This window comes from Erigeron canadensis, chromosome 3 (assembly GCF_010389155.1).
Source record: "Erigeron canadensis isolate Cc75 chromosome 3, C_canadensis_v1, whole genome shotgun sequence".
Taxonomy (NCBI): domain Eukaryota; kingdom Viridiplantae; phylum Streptophyta; class Magnoliopsida; order Asterales; family Asteraceae; genus Erigeron; species Erigeron canadensis.
The window spans coordinates 30,985,041-31,000,267 of NC_057763.1; the positions used below are offsets into that span (position 1 = coordinate 30,985,041).

A 15,227-nucleotide genomic window follows, 5' to 3' on the forward strand; every position below is an offset into this window, starting at 1 on the left:
AAACAAAGAGAGAAAACAAAAATAGTCTGAATAAGAACTTTACCTATGGATTAACAACTTGGACAAGGATTCGTTTTGCCTCATAATTTTGTGTATTTTTTTGACTCAAACTGCATGTGGCATCATCCCAGTACTGCGGATTAGCATCATTGAGATTAACCGGTTAGTTTGGTAGACTTGTTAGATGCTTCACCATACTGATACGCTTGTGGCACCATTTGTTTAGTCCCTGAGAAAGACAGGAGATTGTGACATACAAGTAATTTCATGGTCGAATATTAGTAGACAAATATTTTTGGCCCTTGTACCATGGTCACTTTGCTTTTCCCTAAAGCAGCTTAAACTAACACTTAAAAGGATTCTGAATCCTTAGAAAAGACCCGTCTCAGCAAACAAGTATCTTTGTGTACCAGACTTGTTAAATAACATGTTTAGATGGCATGATTAGTTTTTGGTTAATTACATGTGCAAATCAACCACAAAATACAGATTATAAAATAAAAATGCATAAACACCACTGATAAAGTTTACATTTCCTTTTATTCACAACCAAAAACAACCCCATCAAAAGGGGGTTACTTGCAGTGATCATTGGTATCTGTTTAACAAAATCAAGAAACATAAAAAAAAAAACGAAATAATCCAGCTTTAATCAGACTGATTATGTGATGAAGAATGAGTGAACTCGACATGTTCACCAGAGCATTCATCTGTACATAACTTCCCATTGCTTGTTGGTTCAGTTGTGCAGCCCGAACTTTTTGATGATTTTGAAGGAGATGACTCGGATGAATGCAGTATAGGTGAGTTCATTCCACCATATGAGGGAAAGTATGGGTGACTATTCAAATCCATGTTATAATTGTACGAGTATACCACCACAGGGTGATCGTATTTACAAGCTGACCCATATTTGCACGTTCCGTATAGAGTATAATATGAACACACAGTTTGCCCCTGCAATTTGGACATCAATCAGTCACTACACAAGCATAATTCATAAGGACACTGTTAAAGTGAGTATAGCTTACAGGTCGTAAAGGAAAACCAAACGGGCTCAAAGAAGTAGCAGGAGATTGAACCATCTTTTCCCTTGGATGATGATACTTACAATCTGATCCATACTTGCAGGTTCCGGTATTAATGAAATAACGACATTCTGGTTCACTGGGCCTCTCGGGTAGATGAGAACTCGGTGATGGATAGATATGGTCCATGGAACTTGAACCGTTTGCCGAGACTAGTGGGCTCATATTATCCTAAAGATTACAAACCCAACAAACCATTTGAGCACAAAGAATGTTACACTTTTATACAAGTAAACCCCTAATAGAAGTGGTTAACAGTTCCAAATATATATTTTGGGTTCTGCTACTAGACATAAAATATAGGGAAAAAAAAAAGTTACCATGTAAGCACTCCACCCTTGGGTGGTACCAGAAGAAGGAAGAACGATTGGCAGGTAAGTTTGTGGACTCATATATGGCCATTGAGCACCAATTTGGGGTGGTGCACCCGATGATGCATATTGCAAAGGTTGTGAAGGAGATGTGTTGGATCCGTCTAGGGGTGGCTGCGGATGATGGAACTTACATGTAATTCCATATTTACACGATCCAGTTCGTAGGTAATGAGAACAAGGCTTCTGTCCCTAGAATAGTAACACAAGTTCTTTATTGAAGTATAACATTTCCAGTTAATCAAGATTTTATTACTAAAAAAGTGGTACCTGTCTCATCGGTAGCCCGATCATGTTCAACACAACAGGACTAGGACCATGTCTATCTTGAGGATGATTATATTTGCATGTTGATCCATATTTGCAAGAACCCGTCTTCAGAAAATACTAAAGAGATCAAAGCCATTCATCAGAGATATTAATACAGTTCCTTTTCTAAAAAGATAAATTCTAAATGATCGAGAGCTTACAATGCAATCTGGCTCTCCAACTCGCCGTGGATGATCACTTTCATGCTGTTTATCCTATGATTTTGTACCCAAAAAACGACAAGGTTACTTATAAAACGCATCGAAATCAACCTATTTGGGATAATTATTGTATGGTATTCTATAAAACACATCAAAAAACAACATTCCCTTAACGAAAAATGATATGTACATAACAAAATTTTTTCACACAACAAATTTAAACTTTATCAAGCTGTACAGTATGCAGTATACAATTTATACATGTTGTGTATGCACAAACGTTTTTGTATACATATCACTTCCCTAACCGAAACTCGTAACTAAAAAGTACAAGTATACATCTGTATTTAGCAGTTTACCTGCTCATTGTAGGTTGGATGATTAAACCTACATTCATCACCATATCCACATTTTCCGGTTCTCAAATAATATACGCAATCGGGTTGTCCAGGACGATCCGGGTAGCCCGTTGAATCTCTTTCATCATCCTCTTTCCTATCTGCCTGAATTCTCAACCTATTTATACCTTCTACAATTCCAAAATTCAAACTATGAACTAAGTACAATTTCACATCACCAAACACCATAAAGCTTCAAACTTCCACAAAATCAAGAAACACTATGATCATATTTTTACTTTTAAACTAAAAAAGTTACAAACTTTATATAGATTTTAGAGGAATCAAAGTAAAAAAAAAAAGAGCACTGCAAAGATTAATACATTAACCTAACAAAATTTAACAATCAAACATAATAAAATTTAAGCATAATCAATTAAAAAACAATGCAAAAAATAGAATAAATATTTAATGCATATATGTACCTTCAATGTTATAATCAGGAGGATTCCATGAAGAATTTGAAACCCCATTATTTTTTTCACTGCTCCGATTATCAGACATATTTAATTATATATATTTTAAAATTATTTATAAAAGGATTATAACAAAACTAATAATGAACACTCTGTTTTTCTCTGTTCTATTCCTCCCCAAAATTAAAATCCCACTGTAAAATTATGAGACTAAGACAAAATTACTGTAAAATCGTGATCTGGGTTAAGATTAAAAACAATTAAATCACATATAGAAACAATAAAATTATAAAATTTATGATGATCAAAAACAGGGGAATATATGAAATCTTGAAATTATTAAATAATTAAGGTAAGGAAATATTTCAACACCATGCTTACAATTTATGAATGTCATCAATGAATGAAAATTTTAAATTGTATTTAATTTTTAGTTAATATAATTTAGAAAAATTGGGATCTTGATTTTGATAATGAAATTTTGGTGTGGGTAAAATATATATTTAAGTAAAGTTCGTTTTTCACGTAAATACTTGAAATATTGTCGACTAGTAATTGACAAATCAGACCCTGGAATTTAGGCAAAGGAATCTCGTCAATAAAAGGGTAGATTGGTAAATTGGAGGCAATGTGGGATAAAAATACGTGGGCGGAAAAAATGAATATCTTATATAAAAAAAATTGTTTTATTTGTTAATTATACTATGAAAAATCGTCGCCGTTAAAAAGGCGGGAAAGAGTTTGGCGTGGAAGAGAAGGAAAAGAATCCTGGCCGTTGATTAGATGTGGGCCGACCCATAACGTAAGGATCTGTTACACTAAAATAGTAAATTATATTTATGTATCTGTTTAGGATGCAATATTTATATTTATTGATTTTATGTAAAAGATAAGTAACGAACATTCTCATAGTTCCTGTCCGACCAATTCTAAGTTTAGTAGTTTAAACAAGCAAATGTGACTAGGCTAATTTCACTCAATTCTCTAAATAATAAATATACACTCTTTTCTTTAAAAAATGATGTTGACTCAAATACAACAGAAATTAAAATATAACAAATTGATTATTACAATCGTAAAAATTTTCTTTTATTGGTATACTAGCTAATCACCCCAGGTTTAACCCGAGTTAACTTATAAACGTTTTACAAATTAACTGAATTATATCCGGGTAGTTTTAAAATATATTATCATGTTAAAATGTATAATAACAACGTTAAATAAATTGAAAGATTATGATAAGTTATTATGTAGATAACGAAACTAAAGGGAAATAGAACATGTGCAGCTGTGGACACATGTTGAAACACATACGGATGATAAAAACAAAAAAGTAAAACCTATCCAAAAAGAACTATAGTTTTCTGCCTATTATAACGAAAAATTAAGGTGATTAAAAACTTACATAATAGTGTGAACATTTAATAAAAATTTATATTAATGAGATATATTTATAAAAAGAAGGATTTTATAAAATTAATATGATGATGTTATAATTAATTAAAAAAATGCATAAGAGTACATAAATTTTAAAACTCTTATGTTATCACAATTCTTTTTTATTTATATAATATAATATAATAATTTTAAAAAGATTATTAACCAAATATGACATCATAAATAGAATAAAAACATTTTAAAAAAATTTGTAGACATCACACATCATAATTGTTTCTAAAAAAATTTTATTATATATAAAGATATGTTTACTTTCTATGAATATTTGTGCATCAATATTATTATAATTTTAAAACTTATTCTATTTGATTTAATTTAATAATTTTTTCGATTATGTCTTCTGAAAAAACATATCTAAATTTATGTTGAAAGTTGAAACCGATACTCGTATCTTCTGTTAGACTATTTCACCAATCTAGCCCATTGTCCATTCTAGTATTTACAGTAGTAGTTTAGAATCAGCCCAATACAACCACCTGAAAAGTAACATGTGGCCCAAAAAGACCCAACTAAAAATATATGTTGACCACCAAATAAAACTTTTTCATAAATATTTTAACTTTTACAGAGTTTTAAATCGTCCCAAAAAAAAAAAAAAAGAACAACTTTTGACTCTGTAAAATTATTAAAAAATATTTAGAGGCCTAATTTATATTGACGCACATGGCCTCTTAAATCCATGATGGGCCTGCTTTTATAAATCTACCTAAGTATAATAACTCCTTGGATTAGTACAGTTGATCCGAAATTAGATTAAATTTTACATTAACCACTCGATGTTTAGAGGTTGATTGAACTTTTAAATTATAATGATAATAATGACAACCGGATAGTTGATTCAAGAGTGTTGGAGAGAAAACGTGTAACAAACGTAAATGGTATTTTGCAAAAAAGAACATAAGCAAACTAAACATAAGTTTTATAAAATGCTCATTATGCAATTTGACCTTAAATGACATTAAATCTATAGGTTTCTTATGATACAAAAATAGGATGAAGAATGGGTCTATTACGTGGGAAAATTGGAATGATTTTATTGTAATCTAACTCTTTTGGAACTCAATTGTATTATATTACTATTCCGTAATTGCGGAGTAGTGTTGTTGTGAATGAAATATACTTTTCAAAAAAAAAAAGAGGATATCACATGTCAACTTCTTAGAGTGTTATGAGGATTTTTAGTAGAGGCGGAGCCAAGATTTCACGTTGATGGGAGCTCAACCATATTTCTTTCTTGATCGTTGTATATAATATAATGTGAAATACGTAATCATTTAATAAAATGTTACTAAAATAGAATTTATTGCGATGTTTTACTTTTATGTACCAAATGTAAAGGTTTTACTTGACCTGTCATGACTAGAAATCATACATTTATAGGATGGGGGTGGCTTGCTTCAAAAAAACCTTTCTATAAAATGGCTATGAGCTAGCCTTGCAATAAAAAACATGAATGGTTGGCGGGGGCTAAGCACCCCCCAATCCCCTACTAGCTACACCCCTGATTTTTAAGCTATTTTGTTTAGAGGATTAGTCATTTTACATACTCTATTACAAATCAACCTAAGCCCCTTGATAATTTTATTATACGACCGCATAATCCATGAAATTTTTTTTTTTACTATGTGTCATAATCAGCTGAGTCGGCATAGGATGGAAGTTGGATGCATCGTGGGAGTGGCACCACCACGCAAGACCGCCGCCGACCCTCCACCACGCGTGGTGGTGTGAGTTTGAGTGGCTAGACCATGAGATCGAACTTGTGCGGGAGTGGTTCTCGAGGCAAGTTAACGGCTCTTTTGATTGAAAATTGCATTTTTACCTTTTTTTTTTCTAAAAGTCTGAAAGTGATTGATATAGATATATATATATATATTTGCTCGTAAAGAAGAAGCAATATCCTGTACATTTTTTACCTTTTAGATGTTTTATATACAAATTTTTATTTTTAACCCTAAACTATTATATATATATTTATAAACTACCTTCTTGGTGAAAATATATAATTAGTATTATTATTAATATTATTATAAGTTTATTTTAATCTCTTATTAAAAGAAAATATATATAATATATTGTGTAATGTTTAAAATAATTTTAAGTTTTAAATAAGATGTACAAGGTAATGAGTGGTGAATTGAGTGGTCGGATGTCAATGAAATTTGGATGAGTGGTGAGTGAGTGGTGAAGTTGAGGTGACATAACGTGATTGGTTAAAAGTGAGTGGTGAAAAAGGAAGTAAGAGGTGAGTTGCCAACCCTCTAAGAAGGATATATAATTAAGAGAGGATTTTAGATGGATATATCATGAGCAACAAGCGGAACTACAAAGCTTCTACCATCAAAATAGTATGATTTTAAAAATGTAAATTTAATAAAGTGTATGTGAAAAATTAAGTTTTATTTGCATGTATGCCTTTTGTATATTCTTATCATTGAGAGTTCATAATTGCATAATTTAAAACTCCCTCAAAAGTTATGCAAAATTGTCTTTCAAATTATTCAAAAGTTAAACATCGACGTAAATTGTTTATAAAAGTTACACATAAACATTAAAGCGATAAGACTGTTGCATTTTAATTACCATGCAATAAAAGCTATACGTAGACAATTCGACATACAACTGTCCATTCTCGTATTCAATTATTCATTCATGCAATAAAAGTTAATTATGCATCGACATAACATTGCTATGCTTTCATATTCATGCACCAAAAAAACTGTCTTTCCTCTTTCTGATGCAATAAAAGTTGTACATCGATTACTTGAGTTTTTGTTCATTTTCATGCAATAAAGTTGTAAGTGTATGTAAAACTATACATGGGCCCCTTTTCAACTCAAAAAGAAAATATGCACAAAGGACGTCTCTCAACGTTTAAGGAAAGTAGGAAATTGCATTCAAGACGTGTTTAACTTGATTATTTATCTATTTTTTTATGGTTTTACTCTCGTTGTAATAAGATTAAGTTATCGTTGTTATTATGGTGCATTAGTCCTAAATATTTGATGTAATATTTTAACTTCGGTATCTTGCCGAAGCTTTTGCTAATTAATATAATATTGCTTTTTTAGAAAAAAAAAATGATATGTTATAAAATCATAGATTTTAAGTTTTTAACTTTAACTGTAATCAATTAGCTTTTCTAGTTTTTGCAAATGGGCAACCTTCGCTAAGGACCAACGCACACGTATATTTGCGGTTTGAGAAGGGGCCATGTTCGAACATGAGACATGCACCTAGGAAATTCTTCCATTCTACGTAAGGGTGTTGAAAATAACTAAACCCAAATAACCCAATCCAACCCGAATGGGTTTAGGTGATACGGGTTGGATTATTTGGTTTTTGGGTCGTCATTTGGGTTAACCCAAATAACCCAAAGCTTAATCGGTTTGGGTTGTGGGTGAAAATGTTATAGTTTGGGTCAACCCAAATAACCCAAATAAGATGCGTTTATATATATATATATACACTAATATAACACATTAAATTTGTTTAAAGTATATATTATTTGAATATTAAATTTTCATTTATAAACAAAATCAGAAACGTGCAAAGTTAAATAATAATGGATGTTAAAAAATACACTAATAAAAGATGATAAAAATATGAATATAAAAAGAGTTATATATTGTCAAAATTTGTTTATTTAATATAAGTAGTTTCTATATTGTTATATAGTTTGTAATTTATTTGTTTTGTCTATGACTTTTATTCTAATAATATTATCATTTTTTCATTCAAGAATTCAAAAAACGCATAATCAAAAGTGTTTCAACACATTTGAAAATAAAGAATTTAGTCTATATAAATATCACTATTATTCAAGTTTTTGAAATTGAAATTATATTGTTGCAATATTGCGTAACTAATGCACGTAAATTCAATGACATTTTATTTGGGTTAACCAAAACCCGATCCAAAAAACCCGAATCCAAACAACCCAAACCCAAATAACCCAAATATTATTTGGTTTGGGTTACGGGTTAACTTATAATTCTTTAAAACCCGAATAACCCGAACCAAATAACCCGAAACCCAATTAACCTGACTCATCAACACCCTTGATTCTAGGGTCCACGACAATCTACTTTAAAATGACACACAAAGGACATATCTATCAACCTTAGTCAAGCTTAGCTTCTTAGATAAAAGATAATCATCGTCATCATTTAAAGCATTTTACAAAAGAAATAATAATTTTAACAGTTGGTATAAAAAATCAAAGGACAAACTCATAGTGAAACTCTGCATATACTATAAACTATAAGATGTGAACTAGCCAAAAACACATCCACCAATTAAACTGAATTCATTTATTATTAGGATGATCACTTTAGAAATCCGATGTTTATATTACAAATAATGTTGTATTTGTTCACACTTTTAAAGAGTGTGAACAAATTAAAAATTTTGTCACACTTTTAGTTGTGTAAAAATATATAGAATTAAAAGTGTATAGAAATTTATCCATACTAAAAAGTGTCTAAGTGTGAACTTTTATACACACTTTTTAGTGTGGACTTGTATAACTATTTTGTAACACCACATTTGTTCACGCTAACTAGAAAGTAAATGTGGATAAATGGAGTGTTACAAAATAATTATGAAAATATATACTAAAAAGTGTGAACTTTTAGTTCTAAACACTTTAGTAAGGATAAATTTCTGTACACTTTTAATTCTACATATTTTTAAATATATAAAAGTCTGACAAAGTTTTTAGTGTTCACATTCATTATTTGTAATGTTAATATGGTTTTATGATCTAAGTAGTAAGTAGAGACAGTTGGTCTTTAGAACTCAAACTAGAAATAAACATCCGCGCGTTGTTGCGGGGTTTTTATAGTAACATCGCGGATAAGTGTTCATTAAGCTTAAACGTAGTAGTTTGTATTCCACACGTTGTAACAAAGATTATATCACACACCTTGCAGCGGGACTCAAGTAGTTTGTTTTTTTAGATGACAATGTTATTTGATAAAGTCCCTAACATACATTAATTTGACACTCTAACAATATAGGCAAAGAATGATCAGAAATAACTTCACACCAAACACAGTTAGGTATAAATGAAAGTTGTTTGATAGAAACATAAGAACCTATTATAGAAATATAAAGAAGCAAAAGTTAAATATAGTTATTGACAGACAAAAATGTAAAAGATATAAAATTTTAGGGGGTTAAAAAGTGTAGAGGTAAGTTTATGGTAAAAAATGTAAAAAATTAAAAGTTTAAAAGTTAAAAGGTAAATAAGTGAAGATGGAAAAAAATGTAAAAGATTAAAAGTTTAGAAGGTTAATAGGGAAAGAGATAAAAGTTATATGCATGTATGGTTGTAACTTAGGCGGGTTGTGAAAAGTAACTTGATTTTTGGTATATTTGTATGTATATAAATGGTAAAAAAGTACATGGAAAAACAGGTCAGAATTGAATTGGTCAAAAGGTATATCACTTTTTGTAGTGCGATCATGGAAATGAAGAAAGCACATGCAGAAAACTTATAGTATTACATTATTATACAAGACTTAATTAGATGTGTCTTCTGTTCTTGGTTAATGCATTGTGAATTGAGCCCATATTTATCTTCTTTTTTTTAACGGCCTTACGAAATTTTATATACAATTGACATGTCTAACAAAGCGTTGTTACATGAAAACGAGTACATCCATCAACTTGTCTGAGGAACCTGACCTTGCTTAAATTAGTACGAGTACTTAATTACTTTTCGGTTTGATAGTTCAAGTTTTACATATAATTTCTACCAAAAAGATAATCCATATTTATTGTTTTAAAAATCTAGCTAGAACATAATCTAACAAATTCTACAACTTAAGTTTCGCAAGTTGTAACTTATCAAAATTTGATTGTGTATTGAATTTGATTGTATTATATACTCGTATAATAAGTTTGAATTGAGATTGGTTGCTTTTTCAGTCACAAGGACTTGCACGACTATAAGTAAGTATATGTACTATACAATTGATGTGTGCGTGTACTGCTATTATCGATTGTACGTGAAAAGCACTACGAAGGAATACATGTACACGTCCATGAACGTTAGTGTCTCAAAAATGGTAACATGACCATTATCGTACGTACGCAAGATATACATTTTCTAATGCTGGTTTAATTAGAGTAACTATCATATTTTTAAAATAAATTATAAAGGCATACATTTCTTGAAGAAATATTGTTTACATGGTTGTACAAAACAAGTTCCTAATTTAGGAACATTGTTATATAGCTAGAGGCCTAGAGCTAAGGAAATCATTACATGGGAACATCTAAAGGGGATTTACAACTTAGAAAAAAATGAAGTTTACTAGGTAAAATATTGAATACAGATAAAATAAAATATGTAGCTCAGGAGGGATAGACTTAACGATGAAATGCTTAAGCTCAACATCAGAACTGCTTAAGAGGAAGGAGTATCTTAAACCACCATTGAATGACAACGGGCTTGCAAGGTCAAGAAAACTCAGACAACCTTTATGAAGTAAGCAAAAAGGAGTAAGAAATGTAAGAAGGATAAGCTCAGGAGGGATACCGCCATGATTGTTATCAAATGCTAGTTGTTTCATGCTCCATGTGATCACCACATTGAGACATAGTGGGCATGAGTTTGAGTAACATAATTGGGTGGTTAACCGTGACTAGAACCCGGGAGTATGGGTTGGAGAAGAGGGTCATTAGGTTTGTATCAAGTGGAACATTCATGTTGTGTATGAATGGTAATGAGTTTGCAAGCAATGAATTTATAGAGATGGTGGGGTGGGGTATGGGGATGGAGTTGAGGCGAGGTGAGTTTGAGTTGAGTGGGGTGGGTGGTTAAAAATAGTTGGGTATAATTGGTTGTATGCAATTGAAGAGGTTATTGATGTGTCATTTTCTACATATAAGGACAGGGACAGGAAGCATAATGAGAGTTTGTTTTCTTGGTTTTTGAGAATATATGGTACCACAAAGCTTTTAATTTTGACTTTGGCGAGTCATGATTTTTTTTTTTCTAGTAAAATATTGACCATAGTTATACATACAGTCATACAGACGTACATATAATGTATATATAACTGTACTTAAACTTGACTTTGGAAGATGGTATAAATGTATAATCTCAAAATCATAAGTATAAGTATTCTATATATATACTTATCCTTGCCCACAACTGTGGGGAAAATGTGAATGAAAGTTAAAATTTCAAAAACGAAAAAAATAAATAATGATACACTACATTAAGTTTCAACTATTCAAGATATCAAATTAAGATCAAGGAAAACAAAAACAGAATAAAAAAGGACAAACAAAGGAGTAACTCAAGAAGCCATACGAGCTAGCAAACCAATAAAAATATATGTGGAAAGGTTATCCCAAATGGACAATAAGGTTGATGGGTCATTTGTAAAATGATTCAAATAATTTTAAAACAATTGTGTTTTTGAGTTTGTTTTAATGGAAGCAAAAGAAATAAAATGAAATAGATGAATTTTTTAGTTGATTTTGTTTTTTAAATTTTTTTTTTAAATATAAAATGATTTGGAAGGATTTCTTCTCTTCTCATCTTTTCCATTCAATTCATTTCTTTTAAAACAAAACTTGAGAATACAGTGTGAGTGTTCGAGTCCTATTTATATGAGTTGATTCCTAATGAATTTTTCATGAATTTTAGATTTCACAAATATTTGTATAATTTGAAAATAAAATTATGATAATTTGTTGTTTCTGAGAAAAAAAAGTTTACTTTACATCATATCAATAAATAGGTGCAAAATTTGATACAATATTTGTCCAATCATGGCATCAAAATGATGCAAAAGTTGATATAACATTATTCCTTCACCGGATTTAGATAACTCATTTATTAACGAGTCGCGTAACATCACCAGACGAAAAAGGGTTACAACACCAGTGAGAGTATTAGCGACGACGTCGCCGTTAATACTGCGGGTCTCTATGTCTGTAATGATAAATCTGGCAGAGAAATTAGCGGGGCCTCTGTCAGTGTCAGAGTATTAACAAATTTCTATGTCGAGATCCTTCCAAATTATTTATCAATTTGATAGATCAATTTGTGATTTGCCTCAATGCAAATATACGTGTGATATTCTTTTTTATAGGTCTCAGTTTTTTGTTATATTAATTTCTACGTTTTTTACGGAATCTAGAAGAGTTAGTTCTCAAGTTAATTTTCATCATGCCATTTTTTTTTAAATAAAACAACGGGTAAATATTTAACACTTATCATGGGATACGTCGACTCATGTCGTTCAAAAGAATAGAAAAAATAAATAAATAAACGAAGCGCGTAACACGACCAGGCCAAAAAGGGTCCCCCACCACCCACTATTAGCAGCGACGTCGCCGCAAATAGTGGGTCCCACTGGCAGACTGCACCATTCAAAGCGACCGATTCACTTGCAATAGACCCCACTATTTGTGGCGACGTCGCCGCTAATAGTGGGCCCACCACTGCAACTACATCGTTTTAAACGCGCAATCTCTCTTTTTTCCGACATATTATCCTTTCTTCTCCGTAAGAACTCTGGCCTCTCTTCCTCCATATTTTCCTTTCTTCTCCATTTTATCCTTTTTATTTGCATAATCCGGCCATCTATCCCCTCATCCTCGTTATCAATAATCTTATTTGTTTGTCCCATGTTTTCCAGCTTCCCGGCCTCCATTTTCAGACGCGGTTTTAGCGGCGACTGTTTTCCGGCGAATAAGTTATCCGGCCAACCAGTTTTGCGGGGAACGTTTTTTCCGGTGATATACGGCGAACCAGTTTTGGAGATTTCTGTCGAAATCCGGCGAACCAGTTTTCCGGCGATCGAATTTTTTCCGATGACCCAGTTTTTCCGGTTTTCCGACTACTCATTTTTCCGGTGAACCAGTTTTAAGACGAGGTAACACTCATTTACCTTTTAAATTGTTGTTTTTATTTTAATATATAATAATGTTATCAAATATTGGTGACGTGGCTCACGTTTGTCAGTCATCGTTGCAGATTGTCGGGGGTCCCACTATTAGCGGTGACATCACTGCTAATACTCTGGTGGGGTTGACCGTTGATCTGGTGGTGTTATTCGGTGCCTAAATAAACCTTACATTTCATCTTCCTATAAACTCGTATTAATGGTGGGGTTGAAAGATAACAAAGGGTCAATAACAATGATAATAAAAGTGGTCCACAGTCCCTGCCCTGACCTTTGGCACTCGATTGCTATGCAGAAAACAAAACTGACAAGAAGAAGAGGGGGGAAAAGCAAATTCAGAGGTGCATTCTATCGTTTCCTCCTGACAAAATCCTGATTTCCCATTGACTACCCATTTACCAATTATCATATCATACCATCATAACCAATACCAACTTATGAGTATAGAGGAGGATTAGAATGTTGTGGTATTAGGAGGATTATTAGGCTAAAGTTTTAAAAGGATCAATCATTTATCATATAAAATTTATTGGAAAAGTCAAAATATGTATAAGCTCCGATCGAGTCTTGATAAAAAAAAATATATATTTATACCACTCGATTAGTCGATCTTGGCTCATAATCGGATACTGTTCAACGATTCAGTTTATGATTTTTCTGGTTTTCTCGATTCGATTTTTTGGATTGGACAATTTTTACCGTTCAAATCATAAACCAAATCAAAATTAATACAAAAAATATGTAGAATTTTTTTTGGTAGACAATTTTGTTGGAATCGACTTTTTTACTTTTTTTGTATTCATATGAAAACATAAAAATAGCATCTACTTTCCGGGTACGAAAGTATGACGAGCGGCAAACTGTTTAACTAGATTGTATCGACAACTTATCATTGAATAAATACTAGTCGTAAATTTATTTATTTTTTCTTGGATTTTCTAGCATATTAGTCCGAGTCAATTTATGTAACTTAAATTTTCCAATGTCCTACTGGAGTTTATTAGTAATAATAGTTATGCTCGCGTAATGCGACGATAATAGGGGTTGTAATGGTACAGATGGTGGTGGTGACAGTGGTGGGGGCGGCAGTGGGAACAGTGATGGGTGCGACGATGGTGGTAAATGTAAAAATAGTTTATGTTAAAGGTAGTATTGTAGTTATTTTAAGTATTGTAGAATATATACTATAAATTATTTCATTAAAGGTATTATAAATATATTGAATGAATATGTTTAAATTTTTTTTTTTTTTTGATTTTTAAAGATAGAAAGTTTGAGAAAAAAAAAAAAAAATTTTTTAAGTAGATAGCATAAATAGATAATATTCTATTGTACATCAAAACAAAACTACTCCGTATTTATTTGTACGAATGTGGGGTAACCCAAAGTTCAATTTTATGCATGACCACATGAGCTAATTTAGTTGTAAGAAAAAAAAAAGTAATTTTAATTAATTTAAGGAAAATGCTAAATAAAGCTTTTAGGGCTTCACTTAACGTGCATAAAAAAGTTGTACGTCATCATATCAAAAGTTCACCCCTTGGTTTTTATAGTAAATGTACAACTATTTAATGCAGCTTAACAAAAGCCTTCAAGGCTTCGTTTAGCAAAACCCTTAATTTAATACGGAAAACTCGGAATGAATTTGGAGTTAAACAAGGAACTGTTCAATGAAACAAAAATGTCAACATCAAGTTACCAAAAGAAACGGGATCTGTAAATCACCAAATTTACTTAACACACTAGCTAGAATAAATAGGCTACTAGAATCAAATATTGTAGCAATATGTATCATGTCATGTGTTGTACGGTGACACAATAAGAATTGTTTGTAAGAGGTGTGTGTGATTGCGTTTTAAGCTAATTATCTAATTATTACGTTTCATGACGCAAATAATGAAAGTGTGTTTGGCGAAATAAGTGATTAACTACATTTTATTATAATATAAAACGCAACTGTTGAAAAATAGGCATGAAAAGCATAATGTATTTTATAAACGTAAACACAAACACCTCCTAAATTTAGTGAAAAATAGTTTTTCATCACTACAGATTTCTAGCGAACACAAATGTTATATTTCAAGTATCGACTACAT

At 31.4% G+C, this 15,227-nt stretch overlaps 1 protein-coding gene across 1 annotated transcript; it reads right to left on the reverse strand.

The window, feature by feature from the left end:
* Nucleotides 1-521: 521 nt before the first annotated feature.
* Nucleotides 522-3,066, reverse strand: LOC122593847 (zinc finger CCCH domain-containing protein 3-like). The gene is made up of 7 exons (XM_043766295.1): nt 2,753-3,066; nt 2,289-2,458; nt 1,930-1,983; nt 1,730-1,846; nt 1,409-1,651; nt 1,032-1,259; nt 522-957 (listed from the first exon to the last, which is right to left on the reverse strand). Exons 1-7 carry the CDS (start codon nt 2,829-2,831, stop codon nt 649-651), a joined length of 1,200 nt encoding a protein of 399 aa, XP_043622230.1. The 5' UTR covers nt 2,832-3,066; the 3' UTR covers nt 522-648.
* Between the last annotated feature and the right edge of the window lie 12,161 nt (nt 3,067-15,227).

Coding starts and splice junctions, on each gene's coding strand:
- LOC122593847 (XM_043766295.1), bottom strand. CDS start 2,831: ATGTCTGATAATCGGAGCAGTGAAAAAAATAATGGGGTTTCAAATTCT. Junction 1,984..2,288: donor ATCCAACCTACAATGAGCAG/GTAAACTGCTAA, acceptor ACAAAATCATAG/GATAAACAGCATGAAAGTGA. Junction 958..1,031: donor TTGGTTTTCCTTTACGACCT/GTAAGCTATACT, acceptor TCCAAATTGCAG/GGGCAAACTGTGTGTTCATA.